The sequence below is a fragment of the Schistosoma mansoni genome, chromosome 1, assembly GCF_000237925.1.
Source record: "Schistosoma mansoni strain Puerto Rico chromosome 1, complete genome".
Lineage (NCBI taxonomy): Eukaryota > Metazoa > Platyhelminthes > Trematoda > Strigeidida > Schistosomatidae > Schistosoma > Schistosoma mansoni.
In genome coordinates, this window is record NC_031495.1 from 9,311,530 (window position 1) to 9,331,502 (window position 19,973).

At 33.1% G+C, this 19,973-nt stretch overlaps 1 protein-coding gene across 1 annotated transcript in view; it reads right to left on the reverse strand.

Annotated features, from left to right (window-relative positions):
• Positions 1–19,973, reverse strand: part of Smp_197070 (putative krp3) — a gene marked incomplete at both ends in the record, with an annotated part of 42,832 nt that overhangs the window by 9,768 nt on the left and 13,091 nt on the right. Inside the window, 3 exon segments of the mRNA XM_018793175.1 lie at positions 13,316–13,583; positions 13,589–13,592; positions 18,707–18,897. Of these exon segments, the coding sequence (XP_018647714.1) occupies positions 13,316–13,583; positions 13,589–13,592; positions 18,707–18,897 (463 nt within the window).

Below are 19,973 nucleotides of genomic sequence, written 5' to 3' on the forward strand. Positions count from 1 at the left end.
CATGGATACCCTAAAAAATGGTGCACTGTTAGTATTGGAAAATTTATAAACATGGAGAAAAAGATGAAAACAATAATACGTGAGCTATTGGTTGAGGATGTTAAAGGAGATGCTGAGGTTGCTTATACCTTACTAGCTTCTGAGCATTCTCTTTTTGTTCCTTCCAAATTGGAGCAGGCTTTCGACAAGCTGATTCTAGAGGCTAGCATTGATGACATGTATGACTGGTCAGCCCTAGAGGCGATGATTGTTGAGGAAAAGCTAAGGCATTTGCTAAATCTTAGTGAGCTGTTTGATCAGCTCTCGGACTCAAAGTTCACCTACAGCTTTACACCAGATAATCTGGTCTTTAACCGTAATGCAGAGCCACAGTTGATTTTTCGGGGAATCAAGGATCAGGTTCCTCCTTACCAATCGATTGAGTGTGAGGCTTTTGTGCGTGCACTGAAATGTATGACAATTGCCTTACTTGATAAAAAGACCAGCTATGACGCTCTGATGGGTGGCAAGCTTCCCTTTTACAAAGGCAATCTTTTTTGCGAAGCAGTGGCCAAGGCTGAGGCGCTGCAGGAGTTGCAGGAGCTTTTAGCGACAAAGTACCATGAGGAGCAAAAAGACAATAAAGAACATTTTTCTCGTGTTGCTCCAAGTGGGACCGGAGTCAGATAAGGCTGCTTATTCTCTCCCTTCTTCTATTTTTTGGTGGTTGATTGGACTATGAAGATCTCCACATCTCAGGGGGAGTATGGAGTACAATTGACAGCTTGGATTCAGTCAGATGATTTAGACTTCGCAGATAAGCTAGCTCTTCTAACCCATACACACCAACAAATGCAAGTGAAGACAGTCAATGTAGCAGCAGCCTCCACCACATTAGGCCTCAATATTCTGAAAGGAATGAGCAAGGCCCTAAAATACAAAATAGGGAGCATCAACCATATAACACTTAATGAATAAGCTCAGGAACTGGTGGGAACTTTTATGTACCTGGACACCATCATCTGGTGCAGATGTTAAGGCACGGATTGGCAAAGCAAGGTAAGTATTCCTACGATTGAAGAGCATATGGAACTCAAAACAACTGTCAACTAAAATCAAAGTCAGAATCGTCAATACAAACATTAAGACAGTTCTATTGTTCGAGGCTGAAGCCTGAAGAACTACTACAACCGTAATCGAAAATGTATACACATTTATAAATGGTTGTTTACGCAAGGCGAGCCATATCGATTGGTCAGCCACCATAAGCATCAACCTACTGCGGGAGAGAACAAACCAACTTCTAGGTGAAGAGGAAATTAGGAAAAGACAATGGTGGTGGATAGGACATACGATGTGGGAATCACCAAACCGCATCACTAGTCAAGCGCTAACTTGGGATCATCATGACAAAATTAAGGGATGCAGACTAAAGAACACATTGCATCGGGAACTGGAGGCAAACACAAAAAGAACGGACAGCACTGACCGAAAAGAGAGCCTGGGATAGAGTTGGTTGGAGATCCTGGTCGTCGTCTTATGCTCCTCCATGAAGGGTAACAGGCGTCAGTAAGCAAAGAAGTAGTTCTGCCATTCAGAACATATGGTATAAGATTGTACTTCGATTTAAAGTTATGTGATTGGAACTAGTCATCAAGACACTTTAAATCTATACTTCATCCTAGATAGCAATTATAAACAGATTATATTTATCATTATTGAGGGAAATATTGCTCGCCTTGGGGTTGGAATCAGAATAATTGAATGTCACAATCAGATATAATACTACTTAGTTATTTAGTTAACTGAGGATCGTCGTTATGTCCATCTGATGAGCACTAGCCAAAAAGAAACTTAAGTCAAAAGTATTTTATTAGTTATCTCTAAACACTTACTGTGTTGTAAACAGTATAAATCAACTCATGACCGCATATATCTATAAAATGAAATATTATCTTTAGATTGAAAAGTGAATTAAGTAGACTGGAAGTTCACTGTAGGAAAGCTTAGAATTAATGGCTTATTTAGAATTTTGAAGAGACTGATATTCTTTTAAAGAATCGAAGTAACGCTAATTATTCAATTGGGTATTAAGTTCAAAACTTTGTGCCGATTGTAGGTATCATTACCAAGGTTTGACTTGATAATTTCGAATAAATTAAACATTAGGTAGAATGTTGTAAATAAATAATATATTTTTAATATCCCCACAAGTAGAAAAATTGGATTTCCTGACCGAATTCGGTTATTTATTTTCTCTGATGAAGTGGCTTACACTGAGTCACGAAACGTCAGAAAATCTTATTTTTCTACTCATTGGGGTATTACAAATATATTATTTATTTGTGCCGATTGTTTTTCTCTATTCAATACTTAACACAACGTTCAACTAAATGACTAAATCTTAACTATAACGTATTGTCATATAAAGGGATTAAAAAGCAAAATTTCATTCTTTTACTCATCTTGATTTTTCTTCAATATTACTTCCGTTTGTTAAATTCAATGTGATGATTTCTCAGTGTAATATCGTTTTTATTTTCCAGTGTGATATTTTATTCATTCGAATCTCACGAGGCGGGATCGTGGATGCGCACTGCTGAGGAGTCCCATAATAGGGCGAAACGGCCGTCCAGTGCTTCCAGGTTTTCCATGATGGTCTAGCTTCAATTGACTCATGATCTCAACCATATAAAAGCACTAAAATCTCCACAAAACCCCTTACTCATTATGACATTAATTTATTTGAATGTGATGTTTATCCAAGATACACCATTCCTGTACAAAATTAACGTTAATTATGCTCAGCATGACACGCAGCATGCGATTTGTTATAACTCTGGGTATTTTGCATATGTATGATTGTATCCTAATTAAAAATCAAAATGGGTGCACAATCAATGTATAAATGAGTGTATTTTCGACTAGAGTCGTCGTGTTTTCAGTTTAATAAATCTTCACTTGTACCAATCTTGGTGTTCTTACTTCACATTATGGGAATATTGCAATGGTTTCTTGTTTTACAAGTATAAGTAATGAGTGATTCCGACATAACAATTAGCGACGACCAGTCGTAACACAGGAAATTTTGGGTTTTTTAATAGAGTTGAGATCATGAGTCAAGTGAAGCTAGACCGTCATGGAAAACCTGGAAGCACTGGACGGCCATTTCGTCCTATTATGGGACTCCTCAGCAGTGCGCATCCACGATCCCGCCTCACGTGATTCGAACTCAGGACCTACCAGTCTCGAGACGGCAGTCCAATGCTTCCAGGTTTTTCATTGTGGTCTAGCTTCAATTGACTAATGATCTCAACTCTATAAAACTACTAAATTCTCCACAAAAGCCCTTCTGATATTTAGTTTTTGTTGATAAACAATATGACACCGAATGATAAACGAAAATCAAAACGTTTGCCATTTCTTAGGTCGGTCAAAACCGATTGTTATAATTTACATAGATCAAAATAATTTCTAATAGCTGTTACAACAGATTGTAATACCTATTGATGTATCTGTCAAGAAATTCACAACATTCGATAAAAGAATATGCTTAAAAAGTGAACAAATAACCTACATTCAATGTATACAATATTTGGGCATTTCTATTTGTTCGTATAATGAAATCAGCATGCTACGGGTCAATTAATTATAAAGAAGGTTTTTCTCGGAAAAGGTTAAGATGAAAATCATTTTATGATCAGACTGTGAATACGTTTAAAGATGATAATACGATTATTATAGTGTTAGATAAAAATGTAAACTTCCAAATTTTATATACACAAGTATAAGAAAGTAGAACGGCGCTCCTAAACTCTTAGTCATGAAAACTATCAATCATGAAGTTGACCTTTCAAACTCTTTTTTTAGCAGATTCACTAGAAAAGTAAGTTTCATACATATAGTTTCCTTTATCATTTTGAAAAGAGCAAGAACAAAGATTCTAGCAGAATAGCATGAATGTTTGATCGGATTATTTTCAAATTTATTATGAAACTACAATATCCTTTTTCTGATCGAAACTGTCTTTGTATTAAAGTATTTGGAAAGTATGATGTTAACTGATACATGAATCAAATTTTTTCTTAAATATTGGCTAGCAGTTTATGACGATATGTATATTTCGAATTATTTGAAACCCATCAATTGGATGTACTGGCATTAAAACTGCTGATGTTCATACTGAGAATTGAACTCAGTGTCGATTATTTGAAACCCAGAGTTTTATATATTAAACTACAGGATAGCAATAGTCCAATGAATAAAGTACTGCCATTTTGAAGTGAAAGATAGAGGTTCAGTTTGCCTTATAAACCTCGAAACTCTGATCCATATACATCTGGATGACAAAATGTATATCTTACACTCAAGTGTAACTTTAGATCTATGTGGAATAAACATAATGTGGCTAGCAATGAAATCCAGAATGAGCATTTCATTCTATTTGAAGCTCGTCAGCTGCATGTACCTGGGTCTGAGTTGATGTTTACTCCAGGATCTGAGCTCAGTATCTTCTACCTCAGACGCTTAACGAGTTGTCTAACGGGCTGCTGAGTCCAGGCAGCCACTCACTCATGGAACATTTATGAATTTTATTTTAATCTTGGTTGGTCTTATTTGACATTTGTGCACCCTGTGTGGATTGTCGTAATATAGCCATTGTGTCACAAATTTCTATAGAACTGACGGAATGTGACCAGTGATGATACGCTTTTCGTTCTATTTAGGACTCTTCCTGGACTTTAATACTAACTGCTTTCGATCTATTTTACATAAATATGTGACATAATGGCTATATCGGAGCAATCCGAATGCATATATTTTAACTAAGATCAAAATTAAGTCAAATTATCGACAGCGGGATGATCCAGACAAATTAACTCTTTAAAGCACTTTTAAATTCGATTATTTTAGAAAAGCTACCTTGAATTATTAGCAAAATGAAGGAGAAAGTCTTCTTAATAACTTCATTATTAATCTCAACAGTTATCACTTCAAAATTATTGTACTACAGAAGCCAATGTAATGCGTACATATTCAGGATAGAATTAGTTGATGTAATACGTTAAAATAGTGGACTTTTGGATAGATTATGTTTTAAATGCAAAATATGTCATTTATGACTTTTTTTAATTGTCCGTTCTTACGCAACCTTTAAGTTTTACAAATGACAAGTTATATGTGTGCTTGAATCGATGTAATGCCTACAATTTCCCGCCATAACAGTTTCTGATGTCGTCATTTCTCTCAAACCAACGCGAAAAAAATATAAAATTCCAGAAATCAATCTCAGCAGATCAAAGTCAATTTTGCAGCAGCAACGAAAAAATATCCCAAGCATCACAATTAAAGGTGATCGAAATGATGGTACAAAATTCTTCAATTCAAGGAAGTTCAGTAATGGTATCCGAATAATGGGGCTCAACTACCGAATCACCAACCAATTCAATAAGCGAGTTTCACTTTGATTCTGATGCAAGTGTCACATGTGAATCATGGTTCAAAAAATATGAACAAGTTTTCCAGGTTGATTTTACTCATCATGATGACGCTCCAAAGGTGAGAATTCTTCTTCGGAAACTTGGAACAGCTGAGCATAAAAAGTATTCAAATCTTATCTTGCTAAAAAGCTCACGACTTTTCTTTTGATACTACCGTACAAAAACCAACAGAAAATTTTAATTGTCTTGGAACTGTTAAGAGACCTAAAGATGACCTTGTTTCATATACTACGTTTGTTAATAAGCAATACGAGAATTTTAAGTTCCGTTCACATTCAGACGATGAATTTAAGAGTTTTGTTTTTATATGCAGATTACAATCATCGTCAGACTCAGATATTCGCACTAGAATTTTAAGCAAAATAAAGTCAGATTTTAATGTTAAGTTGAAAGATATTACATGTAAATGCTGACTTATTATTCATCTTGAGAATGATATTGAAATGACTAAATATCCAAACGCTTATCATACATTTGCTGTTAATCCTATATCAGCACCGAAGAAATGACGGCCAGACCCGAAGATCATCAAGAAAACAGCGTTTCCTTCAACGCCTTCAGTTAAATACAAACAGCAAGATGCAAAGGCGATATGGTAAGCCATTCAGAATTAGCCAAATGAAAAGGTCAAATGATGGTTATCAGAAGTGATCTGAAGGAAAAGTTCATATAAATGGCTAAGAAATGGATTAATTTCCTAAGTGCCAGAGTTATAAATATATATGAGTATTTGCGCACTTTGTTAGATGGCCTTATATACTTTCTCATCCACTCTTGAGTTCCTGCTCAAGTGGTCGGCTGGTGGGTTAGAGCATAGTACGTCGTGCATCAATATCAGATTTAGGACACTGATCATCACAGAAAAGGTAATTTTTTCCACTTATTTATTTAACCATGTACAGGCTCTCTGCTCGAATACTATTATTCAAGTTAAACTCCAAGATGAACTGTCATCAGAGTTATCAACCTCAAGTTGTATTCGTTAGGGCTGTACATTATCCCCATTTTTATAGAGCCTTATCGTTAACATTAAAAAAAACAATACTGCCATCATCTAACTTTTCAGTGTTTGATTTTCTATCAGGTTGTTAACTTGTTAGCTCAAAATACCCAAATGACATAATTCCGTTTGGTGATAACGCTAATAAAACCAATGTCTTCTAATGAACTTAAGCAACAATAAAAGCATGTTAGGAATGCATTTCTTCGACTTTCAATGCAAAATTTTACTTTAGGACTGGTCTGCGTCAACGCTTGAACTGATGACAGAAAACGTATTAGTTAGGCGTATCGACCACTTCACGTATTTCAGAAGTTTAATCAGCTCCGATGATTTGGTGCCTCACAGAATTGCGGCATGGATTCAAAATGTCCAGTTGTCAACTCACACCACTTGTAGGTTGAGCGAGATAATAGTCTCCCAGACTGTCTGCTGAGATTGACTAACTGGTAGAGATTTGACATATAAATCCATTATCTGAAAACTGACTACATAAAGAATTGATATCAGATGACTTACATTCTAGAACCATGGGTTTAATGATAAAATTTCGACTAATTTTACCTGCATATACTCTAATCCCTTATCAGAATCATTTGTGGTAAACCAGAAAAACTGTGGTTTATTCACGAAAATTTTTTTGAAAAACTTTGTGAAAATAAGGAAGTCACTAAACATAGTTGGCAAAATTCCAAAAACCAGGTCCAGATGAATAAAATTGGCATATTGTGTAAAACTTATAGTTAACAAAATGGAATTATTTTTATACGAGAAAGATTAACTAACTTTTAAAATCCTATCAATCCAGCCATATTTTTATAGTTTTCACTACGAAACGACTTTAGTTAGAAAACCGCTGAAAATCAGAAAGTACTGAACAACTGTTTCATCCTAGTATACGAACTCGCTAACAGTGAGAATCCATGACTCCGTGTGGGTTTGAACCTATGACATTCAGGTTTCTCGGCAATTTTAAACACTTCTTCAGCTGATATCAGTTCGTAGAAAATGTTATTTCTTAGATTATTTATCACATGTAGTTGAGAGTATGACCCTTTAATGATGAAAGATGAATATCTTATTAGGAAAAAACAGCTGATATTGTATCGGTCAGCATTAAATACATGAATAACATATAATCACTTTAACAAAAGAACCATCTTCCATTCTTCATATCAGTTTGTCGATTGACTAGATCATTTTATTACTAGTGTGTACTGATGTATATCTCATAGTTTACAATAATCTTAAACTATCATAAATCAACTTGATGACATTTTAAGGCTAATTAAATGCCGATTATTTTTAAAGTAGCTTTTGACAAGTCAAATTTCACAGTTCCAAACGAAGTTATTTTTATTTCTTTAAAGCATTTCCCAAGTATTATTAAACCATGATTAAAAATCAGGAGGAATACTTGTTACATTACTTGAGAGTTGACAACATTAATAAGTATGGGACAGGGAGTGCTGTTGATTTGGTGACGTTAAATAAGGTGAACATTAAGTATCAGAAAGAGCATATTTTTCTTTTCAAAGTTGTAACGAGATTCACTATGAGTGAACATCAAATAATACTAAACTCCAAACTCTGAACATTTTCCATGGTTTGATGAATAATACATACTAGTGAAGCACCAAGAAGTTTAACATGAATTCCACTGATATTCGACCAAACGTGAGCAACTTTACTGGTTATCTTTCACGAACCTTCAATAGGACTATAAAAATGTGTTAATATTTTCTGTTGCTTTTAAGTGTGATATGATCACATAAAATCGACACATATCAAGCATAAATCTAAATAGTGGAATAACCACTCTTCCCTGTCTTTTAATCAGGACATGGTTTTAAGATCTGTATGAATCCCTCGTATACACAAGTATGTACCCTTTAAACTGTTAATTTGTAAGCTTATACGTATATACATTCGTAATACATAGTTAACATCAAAGAATAAACTAATTATTTGATGAAGTACTACATAAAATTCTACAATTTTAATATAAAGAAGTATATTAATGGTAGTAAACAGTTGTTTGAAGATAGTGATATAAACTATGTGGCTTTTTAAAAACCCAAAAAAATTGAATGTTCAACTAAAACAAGTAGAACTTCAGTTCAATTTTCAATGATCCACTGATTCAAAAAACACACAAATCCTTCTGATCAATATTACTATTATTACTACTATTGTAAATACCACTTAAATTTGGAATGTTTTAAGTGAAAATAAAAAAAACGGCATCAACTGAATATGAATTAGAAGAACATAATAGATTTTAAACCGGTTTATGGAGAAGAAACAATGGGATTCTATCCTTCTAATTTTAGGAATGGTATTGAATACTAGTATATAAAATTATAATAATGATAATGAATTCATTTGAAAAGTTATTTGAGACTATATAAAGTGTTCAAAAGAAAGGTACTTTAGAGTCAAACGAGTAAATTTTATTCAATTCTACGATAAAAGCAATAATAACTATTCAGGAAACAAGTTTAATTAGAATAAATGTAGTATAGATAGCAGTGCGTCCTAGAGCTCATTGCTATCCATATTCCATCTATTCTATATAAACTTGTGACATTATAGGTAAGATCAAAGCAATTTGCACAAAATGTATATATTCCAACGGAGACCGATCAAAATTCAGTCGAAATACCAACAACATAGTAAAACAAATTATTGCAGATTAAATTCATACTCTGGAAACATTCAATAATCATATGAAAAAATTCAATACTTTGTAATCACTCATTTTGTATTATGACATTTCTTTCGGCAGAAGTAAGTCATAGATACAAATCAATCGGAATCGAGCAAATGACTTAGCAGTTTCTGCAAAGAATTTAAAAATGAATGACATCTATGTGATGTAATTTATAACGCACTGCAGAAAAACACTTATATAGTGTCTAGTATAATTGAAATTATAACAAAATACTATATTGTTTTGTCATCATAAAATGAAAAAGAGAGCGACTAAGTACGGAAAAATAGTGAGACCGAAGGTTCAGGGTTCAAGTTCAGCGTGTGAGATCGTAGATGTACACCACTGGGGAGTCTCAAACTAGGATGAAATGGCCGTTCGGTGCCTCCAGGTTTTCAACCGCAAGCCTAGGCACATATTCCCATTCCTCACCTTAAATCCTAATTCTAAACTTTGACCGGAACCATTTGAGAATCTCCAAAAACCTAATCAAGCTCTTCTAAGCTCTCAAGACTAATATTTTAGAGCCTACATAAACGAGATATATTTACTGTTGTTTTTTTGCTTGATTTACCTACAGAAAGACTTGTTAAAGACCTTAAACGATTCATTAATTATGATTTACAATCTGTGTATTGCTTCACAATACTATCAACTTTTCCATAAAATATTTATTTATAATGACTGTTTTTCTGATTGGTTAACAATTAAAATTTATTGTGGTTACTTTAAGAAGTCATCAAACTTATTCTGATACTTTTTTTTAACATTTCTTTAGATCTCCATTATTCTGATAGGTTAGAAATGATGAAAAATTCATCAGTGTTATTGTAATAATCATTTCAAGTTTCCAAGAGAATTCAACTGTCAAAATCATTGCAATTTTCACCAACCTCGATTCTAATAATAATCATTATGTGTTCACTAGTGACGGGCTCCAATAAAGATTTCCTGGAGTTCTAATGAGAAACCGTGACCAATGGAGTCCAATCCGTATTGGATAGAGACAAGTATCTACCTCAGACAATGGACAAATGTTTGCGCAAGACCATGGATCGGTTGAAATTGGACAATAACACCATCGAATGCCGACTTAGTGGTCTAGATGTTAAGCGTACATGCTTACGTCCCGTCCCGCGTACGGGATCGTGGACGCTCACTGCTGGAAAGTTTCATATCAAGACGAAATGGCCGTCCAGTGCTTCCAGATCTTCAATGGTGGTCTAGCTTTAACTGACTCATGAATTCAACTATTAAAATCACTACAATCTTCACAAACCCCCATTCTAATAAGAATTAAATTTAACCAGCTAATAAAGTTCATAGGTCTAGTACAGTCACATAAATCAAAATTAAATGTAGCAGAGTTTTATTCATTATTCCAATCCCATATAAATTACATCATTTATCAAATATAACATTTATAATATAATTAAAAACACTAACTTGAACAATTCAGCGTTTTTTAAATTTTTTTTCTATATAATACCGAGATTCTTTTCAAAAGAATACAATGACAGTAAAATATATGTACCATACCTTATAATTATAATAAATTAAGGTAGAAAAAATGTAGTGAGAAACAGTATGTCACACACACACACACATACACACGAAATAACAAGATCCAAAGATTGAAATGATGATGGGATCTTGTGAAAAAAAAGAATTGCCAAACAATATAAACAAAGGCGGTAAGAATTGTAATTTAATTAATGTTACTTCACCGTATATATATATATATATACTTTCTTAAGAGTGTTGACTTATTTATTCTATTTAAATCTTACGCAAAGGTTATTTTATGATAAATAAACTATTTAAACAAAATCATAAACTATTTCTACAAATAGTTTTTTTAATTTTTTTTATTAGAATAACCTTTACTTCATTTGAAATTAAATCAACTCATTCAATGATAAATATACATGGTTATACTCAGTGTATTCAGAAAATGTTCAATAGTAAATGTAATTTATAGACTAATTTTTGTTTTCTATTTACGTAACATTGAAAGAATCATGAAAATAAATAATGGCTCTCTAATATTACATTACATAGTACTATATATTTAACTTTAGAAAAAGCTGATTATTATTGTTGTTAGTTTATTGCCTAGGATCAAATGTTTTAATGGTTAATTAATCTTAAGTACTCAATGAAATAGATGATAGTGAATCATTCTCCTCCTTTTTTAAAATATAAAAACATACATAACTTGTTTACTATAATGTTGTAGCCTATAAATAATACTTCTTTACATAAATTGGATTACTACTGATTACGAACCACATACCGACTATATATATATATATGACGTAAATATTCAGTGAAATGCTGATCTGCGTTTAATGAGATAAAATAAGTAAATTATTCCATAGACCCTGACATCATTCTTTATGGCGGTCCAAACGCTTACCCAATGGTTCGGAGTTAGCAGAAATATGGACAGAGAAAAATCTGCCAGTCAGCTGATTAATCAATTCAAACTAATGCTAATAATGAAGAAAAATATTTTCACTTTGTATTTAAAGGTAACCGATTTTAACAAAGCTCTAAGTAAAGGTGATTGTTGAATTTCATAGTTGATGTAAGTTAAACAACCATTAAGAACTAAGATGCGAGAGTTGAAGATCCTGAATCAGATCTCAGATAAGGACGGGGATGATCAGTGCTATAAAATATCGGCTGGCCAGTGTTTTCTATGTTTTAATGGTTCTTCAAGATCAATCCATAATTTAAACTATAAAACCTATGTAGATAATACATTCATTTCTTAAATCTTAATAAGATCCGAAGCAAATGTTTTGGGGAAGATAACTTTTTTTGAAAATTCGATCTTCAAAAAATGCACAATAGTGTATTTATCTGGAACAGTGAATGTGATAAACACGCTTTTCGTTGGTATTCACATGTATAATGAGTGAAGTTTTAGAATGCAGTTAATATTAGTATAGATTGATAAATGAATTATCGTCAGACTACTCATCTAGGAACATTATCCATTACAGTCTAGGAAATCTACCAGTATAGATCAGTAAAGAACAACGTGGAACTATCCTAACTCATGTATTTGATAGTAGTACTAATAATAATAATCCAATCTCAAACTAATAATCCGATATTATTATCAAAATAGAACGTAATCTATTGAAAGATAAACGGATTGCATAATGATTGTGAGTACGTGATCTAAACCTAGATATGTGTGTACAGAAAAAGCTTGTATGATTATTTTCATTAGCGTGACTCGAGTTTCCCTCACAGTTTGTATATTCCTCTTATGTTTGGACTTATTTTCCTCACAAATTTCACTCACTCATGCTATCAATATCCTACCACATTTTATTGAATCCTATTCCCCAAATATAACGAACTTCAAGTTATATCAAAGCGAGCACAGAAGGCATTAAAGCTTTTGGGACTATTTCACAGATTATTATTATTAATATTTACATTTTATTATATACTTATTATATAACTGGATCATCATAAGTGTCCGTCGGACCTATCACGTAACCTTGAACGATATATTATTCTTTAGTGATCGCCAATTAAGTATCGTCTACTCGGTTTTCAATCATATCGCATGAATGTATGTGAAGAATGATTTCAAATTTAGTGGCCGTTTTAGTATGATAATTCATGGAATGATCCATATAAACCAAAGATTGTTTAGAATAGATGTACCGGATGGTTGGAATATGGTAACAGAAGCTTGACTTCTATGTTCTCTCATTCCGATTCAAGACTGAACATAGGCGTACGAATCAGCACTTAAATAAGAGTTAACCTTACGTCAGTTTCGGCTCAAGGCTAATCGCGTCGATGGAAACGTATCGGTGGTCAAGGCTTAGGATGCTAATGATAGCCGAAGTAGCATTCACGTGGTAAAGAAATCACAATAGGGATTCTGATTGATAAATTTAGCAGGCGATATCGAGAATCGTCTCAGACACAAGATTTCACTAAACTATTTTTTACAGACATTTCTTAACTAGATTTATTGTCTAATACGTTTCTAAGAATCTTGAAATCAAACTATCCAGTTAAATTAACAAATAAAGAGTCCTATTGATAATCACCAAACAGATATGAAAATCTTTTAAAACAAACGCTTACGTAATTTCCCTTTGACTTGTTGCTCTAACCATTTTGTCACATGATCGACTGCACGTTTGGATTCATCCAATAGTGTATTCGTTTGAGGCGTTTGAAACGTTTTATGCCCTTCAATATTACTCTTATTTTGTACTTTACAAGATTCAGTTGTTGATGTATTTTCTACACATTGTGAATTTGTACTTGTATTATCATCATGATTTGGAATGTTTGCGTTAGTGTATACATGTGGTGAGTAGTTCTTTGGGATATCTTTTTGCTTCTTTTGTTTTAATAGCTTAATTAATACACCTGTTCGACATTTTTTCAGTTCTTGTTAAGATTTGACAAATGAAGTTTCATTAAAGTGTTAAACAACATTTTTCGGGAAAATGTAAGACTTCTGAGTTTATTTACTGTATATGAAATTTGAAGATAGTTGAAGGAACTCGGAGACATGTTTCATCGTGTTTGGGACCCGTCACTCGTATGTACCTGAATCCAGGTGTTGACTTCCACTCTTGGATTTAAAAACAGTGTCATTCACTTCGAGTGCCGATTCATTATCCACTTAACTACTCAGTCCAGATAGATCCTGGTTTTTGTAAAGAGTTTGAATGGTTTAGGTAATCTTGTTACTGATATTTTGATTGAAGTTTAATAAGTCTTTGTTGAACTTCTGTCATAATGGCTGTATTCAAGTGGTCTGAACAAGATGTACATATACCAACTAAGACTGATTGGAAGTCAATCAAAATATCAACAACGGAATGATTCTATACATTACAAATCTAAATAAAACTACTGACTTTAATTATTTCCATCAGTAGGTAGTAAATTCTATTATAGTATCTAATTTAAATAGGGGATTCGATAATGTTAAGTACTAGATATTGTGTGAGATGACCAACGGCAATCATTTGGAATACATACACCTACGATTTCATGCTAGTTAGCATTTATTAACAAAATGATTGCACAATCTTAAGAGAACGACATTTTTCTGTGTGAATCAAACGGGTAATGTTAAGTTGTTGAACTCGTTATCAAATGCCTCCAACCTTCTGACATAAACTACAGCTTTTTATAGCATCTTGAATTAGATATCAAAGCCGTACTCTCTGAAATTTGATGACATATATATATATATATATATATATATGAATTCTTTTGTAAAGGATACGAATTTCATGGTCTCTTTGAGCTAAAATTTCACGTAACTGATTTGCTTCTTTGGTAGTGTTTGGTAAAGATGGAACTACAACTTGTTTAGCAGATGCTTTCATTGATTCAAATCTCTTGATATTTTTCCAATGCAATGCCTGGTATATAAATATTCATAATATGAAAATTCTGCATGTACACTGTTAATATTGTATGAACAGTAAAAAGAAAGAACTTCAAGGAATCTAAAATCGAGTTAAAATAACTATTGATTTTCAAAAATAAAGATCTACTGATTAATTGCATCAGCATTCTGGTGGCATTGTAGTAAACGAAGAATTAGTGGGGATAACCGATTTATTGTTTAATTACAGAGTTTATTCGTAAAAATGTGGAAACTATACATTAGATACTTAGTTTGCGAATTCTCCATCAATTGTCTCATATTTCGTCTTTCCTTCATTGCTATTACAATTACTCTCTGTTTACATTCCCGTTCTCTTTAATTAAATCTTCCCAACCTTCTGCTGCCAGGCGCTCCACTTCTGATTGGTGCTAAATACTACTTATGTCGACAGACATAAGTAGCATACACGACACTCGCTCCCCCTTTAAACGGTCACTCTTGCTGCTGTTCCGCTTACCATAATATAAGTAGCAAACACCACAGTATGAATACGGGGGTTGTCAATCGGACTTATTTTTGCAAACATCCTTAGTCCGAGTCTTAAAATAGACTTGTTTAATTCAACAATTATTTATTACTGCAACTCTCTGGATAATCCTGTCATCGTTTGTGAAGATCTTTTTCAACACATTCATCTAGAATCTTCTTGATGTAAATAAGATGATGGATTACGAGATGACAACCATTCTCATTGCTCACATTAAAGTATGTTATATTGAGGTGATCATACAGCCAACAAAATAAACTTATATGTAATCCCAATGGTCAGTTTAATTGTCAAACTGAAAATAGTTCTCATTACGTCAGCTTTAAACTTAGTCTTGTTTAGAAACTCTATAACACAGCAAATTAATTTTTATTCACAAAACTAACTACTACTAAAAGTAGCCTTGCGTCCAATATGTTATGATGGACTAGCAGATTTGCTAAGGCACTGAAATGATTGCGGTTGCTAAACTCATACTTCTAAATATGATCCAATTAGTCGATTTCAAACGAAAGACCGATTAACATTTAAAAGATCAGTTATACTTAGAATATTAAGATGAGAGGATATGATTGAGTTGCTTGACTGTTAACAAATGAATAATAAAGGATTAAAATAAAGAGTTATACAACGCAACTAATTTTTTTCTCTCAGGAAAAAGAGAAGTTAATCGAAATGAAAGTAGAGCCCTGTAAAAATGTGCATTGAACCAGGTTGCCAAAAATCGAACAGCACTGTTAGATTAAATTCACAAGATAAAGTAGCAAAGGAATTGAAATAGGTTAGTGGCAATGATAATGAGAATGTAGTGTAAAAAAGAGGGAATGCAAAGGGATATATATGAAAAAAAAGATTCAGAGAAAGACAAAAATTGAGTGTATATGAGTAAGTGTAAGCAATTCTAATCCAAAACCACTCAACATTTCTAACTACTGATTCTTGTTACCAAGCAGACTTCATCCAGGTAGTCTATAACATAATAAATACTTTAAGCGGCGCACTCAATATTTCCAACGTCGAAATCGCACCGATAAAGCTAATTTTCATAATTCTTACCGGACGAAAAGCATCAAATACATCACATTAGTGAGGTCTACTTCACAGCTAACTAAAATTTTATCTGTGTCATAGGGGAGATCGTCAAATAGGCTCATATTAATGAAAGCGAGGATCAAAAGGGAGAACAAAATGTTTAATTGTTTGAAATTTGGTCAGTTAGTTTTATAATCTGTTTGTTTGGCTCAACAAACAATCAAAAACGTAGTTCTTTAAACCTCCACTTTTAACAAATACTGTGATTTTCTAACTAAGTAACAATTTATTACACTTATTAGCCCAGCGATGTTATTTCATAGATCTCTTTTGATAAGCGAAGCTGAGAATTTAGTCTACCTCCTTGATAACTAGTATGGTTTCCATCAGAAGTAAGGTTTAGACAATGTGGCTTTTCACTTAACATTGAATACCATTTTGATATGATATTCTGAATTTACTTGTTTAAAGCGGCTGACCCATATGTGTCAGTGAATACAAATTAATTGGCGGCACAGACTATTAGAATTTATGCCATGTATTTTTAAAACGGACTAAATTATATCGCTGCTGGATGATTTTGAGGTTCATCAGGATAATGCCCTATCTGTTCTAAGAACCTACATCCTATTCCAGGCACGGATAAATACAAACGTAGTCAACTAAAGGAGGTCTGTCATCTAAGTTAGATTAACTGAGTAGGCTTTCCATTTCATAGATAATTATTAACTTGGGAGTAAGAAGGGTGATTTCATTGTTGGCTCTCATTCGACGCCTATGTACACTTCGAAATAATTTTCTTTGAATAAAATTTCATCAAACATTTTCTTTCAGAGAACACTGATCAGCTGTAGAATTTCGTTTAATTATTCCATTTTTTTAATCGATAAACGCACAGCTTATCTATGGTGCAAACTAAACTAAGAATATGCATTATGACATGATCACGCTCACTGATGTCCGTCCTTTTCAATCCCATCCTTTTTCACTGAAATTTTAATCGCGCCTTTAGTAATATGAACTAGCTGAAACAATACGATTATCACGTATTAATAGAAAACAAATTACAATACAATATACAATTGATCACTTCATAACTTACATGCATTACTGAGAAACCGAAATTTATCATATGAATATTTGAAAGAATGGGAGCTGGTACACATACTTCTTCATTAGTTGATGGTGTATTTAAAAACTCTTGGATTAATTTCTCACATCTAAATTTTAAAAAAACGTTTATTAAAATTTATTTTGAAAACAAACTCCTTATAACTACAAGCGTTATGAGAAACTTTGAGCCGTCTAAGTTGCTACCAGATGGATATATATATATATATAATTACGACTGGACCATTTGTGATATTTCATATTCATCAAAATAAATTACGCAATTAGAAACGTATACTAACTAAGAATCCATTGAAAAGTTTAACTAATAAGATTCCTTTCTAGTTTACGCAAACCGAGTTGACGACTTACTCTAACGTTTTGTGGTGACTAGTATATGAGTTGGAAGTAGACCAAAGCTTGCGAAATTAAAACATGGCATCAGTCCGAAAATTCACTTAGTGATTGTTTGAGACGTGCTGGCACGAGAAAATCGTTTCGTTGGTGTCTCTAGGATAGTCTGTTGTCAGTGACCGTTTGTTGAATAAATCAAGAGTGGTAGTTATTTAAAAAACTGGTTATTAAAGGATATGGGTTTTTGTCACTCATGTGATATTGAAAAATGGCCTGGCTATCAGGTTTTATACTTAGCCTTCTTTCTACTATAATGCAACTATTAGATGAAGTGTGTACAGTGAATTGCATACATTTATCATTTCTCAAATTAATTACACCTAGATTGTTCCTATGATACTTATAAACCAGATACGTAGATCTCACCATTTACTTTGTTGTAAAATAGTTTAGTTAAACGAAATGTTAAATAGCCTAAACATTGTTATGAAATAGTAATTATATGAAATAGTATGAATATTAACAAATCTGTAATTTCCGGTTGTTGGTGTTTTGGACTGTAACCGTCCATATCCTGATGCCGTGTATGCATCTTCAGAGGATTGAATCGATATAGAATCATGTCAAAGATTTTGTTGTATTTTGCATGTGGCTAACAGTGGAAAATCAAGCACACATTTCGACTGAATTAGTACCCTTCAGACGGATGTATCAGTATCCCAGTGTGAGTGTTCAGTGGATAACAATATGGGTGGTTCGAAGCGGAAGAGAATAAATCTAAGTGCCAGTATGAACATCGGCATGAGGATGCGAATATGTCCAGCTGACGAGTCCTGATCCAGGCGAGATGCTCGTCTCAGTTTCCACTATTATCCACATATCAAATACATTAAAGCGTAAATAACCTCTATCTAACACTATCCAAAGATGCTCATAATCAAATGTTTGATAATTATTCATTAAATGTGTACAAAATGTTTCACTAGGGAATAAATACTCAAGTTTTATATTCCCCTTTCCTTACCTGCTCTTAACAATGTAAAATAATAATTGCATTTTGAATAATGAACTTTCTTACTTTTCTTTATCTTCAACGTTCAATGTAGCATCTTTTTCTATGCCTGTAGCAAACGCTAATTCAGCTTTCAAATGTTCAATTTCAGATTTCAAATGATTGATAGTTAAGTAAGGATCTTGTTCTTCATTAAGAGTTATTTCATTTTTAATTAAGGCAACACGCTGTGCAAAACGACACGTTGATATTGTTTCCTAAAGTTTTGAAAAATAATAAATATTAACTACAAATATGATGAAAGTATACTACACTGAAGGTCTCGGAGTGTATCAACCAGAATTAAGATATCGCCTCTTAGATTTTTATCTCGTTATGAACTGAGTGGAAATTGACAATATACGGTCTTCAGAAACCTCGAAATTGATAAAAAAATATCTTCGCAACTAAACAATGAATGCAACAGGTGCCTAAGTTAAATTGAAAGAAATATCTGCTTCTAGTGTAGATTGTATACGAGAGCACTTGATGTGATTCAGTGTACAGTCAAAGGAGTTGTTTATTAATAAATAGTATCCCCCAAGTCTAACGCTTAACCCTATATCTCAGAAATTCCCGGCTAATATGAAAGAGCTCCTCCCGATTTTCTAAATTATTCATATATATATATATATATATATACTTCGGCATACAAATAACCGTCTTTAAAGTTGGTCGCACTTAAAACGTCATTCATTCTGCCCATAAGACGATTAGAAGCCATTGGCAAGGTGCCGTGGACTTTGGTTTCCTGTTATTTGGATATCGTTAGCTAGATGAATCTGAGACAACGGAAGTTGTTCCTGGAATTTGAGCCAGTATCATCTATTTTCATAATCAGAAACATTACATCTCTTTCCAGGGAGCAATTGACCTCCTGTTGGACTGAAATCTTCGCAATGATTCATTATTGAATAGTAGCCAATATTATATTTGTCCAGTCAATAGTACCAGTCGAATTATACATGTGAAGATTATTTTTCAAATAGACACAGCTATATAATAGTCTTAACAAAATTCACTTAAACAGAAGACATATAGTTGGTAGATGCTGTGTTGACAAGCCGTCTTATTTATCAATTAGTTCCTTATATAAGAAATCAAGATATCAATATAAATTTCTGTTTAAACATGATAAAGATCATTTATGATAAGCAAAATGAATCATTTTTCGTCATATTTTCTTCGTAACAACTACGTTCACCATAAACAACGATGGATAGTGGTTAACAGTGGAATCCAGGACGCGCATTGAGTCCTATCTGGGACTCGTCAACTAGATGTACCTGCATCC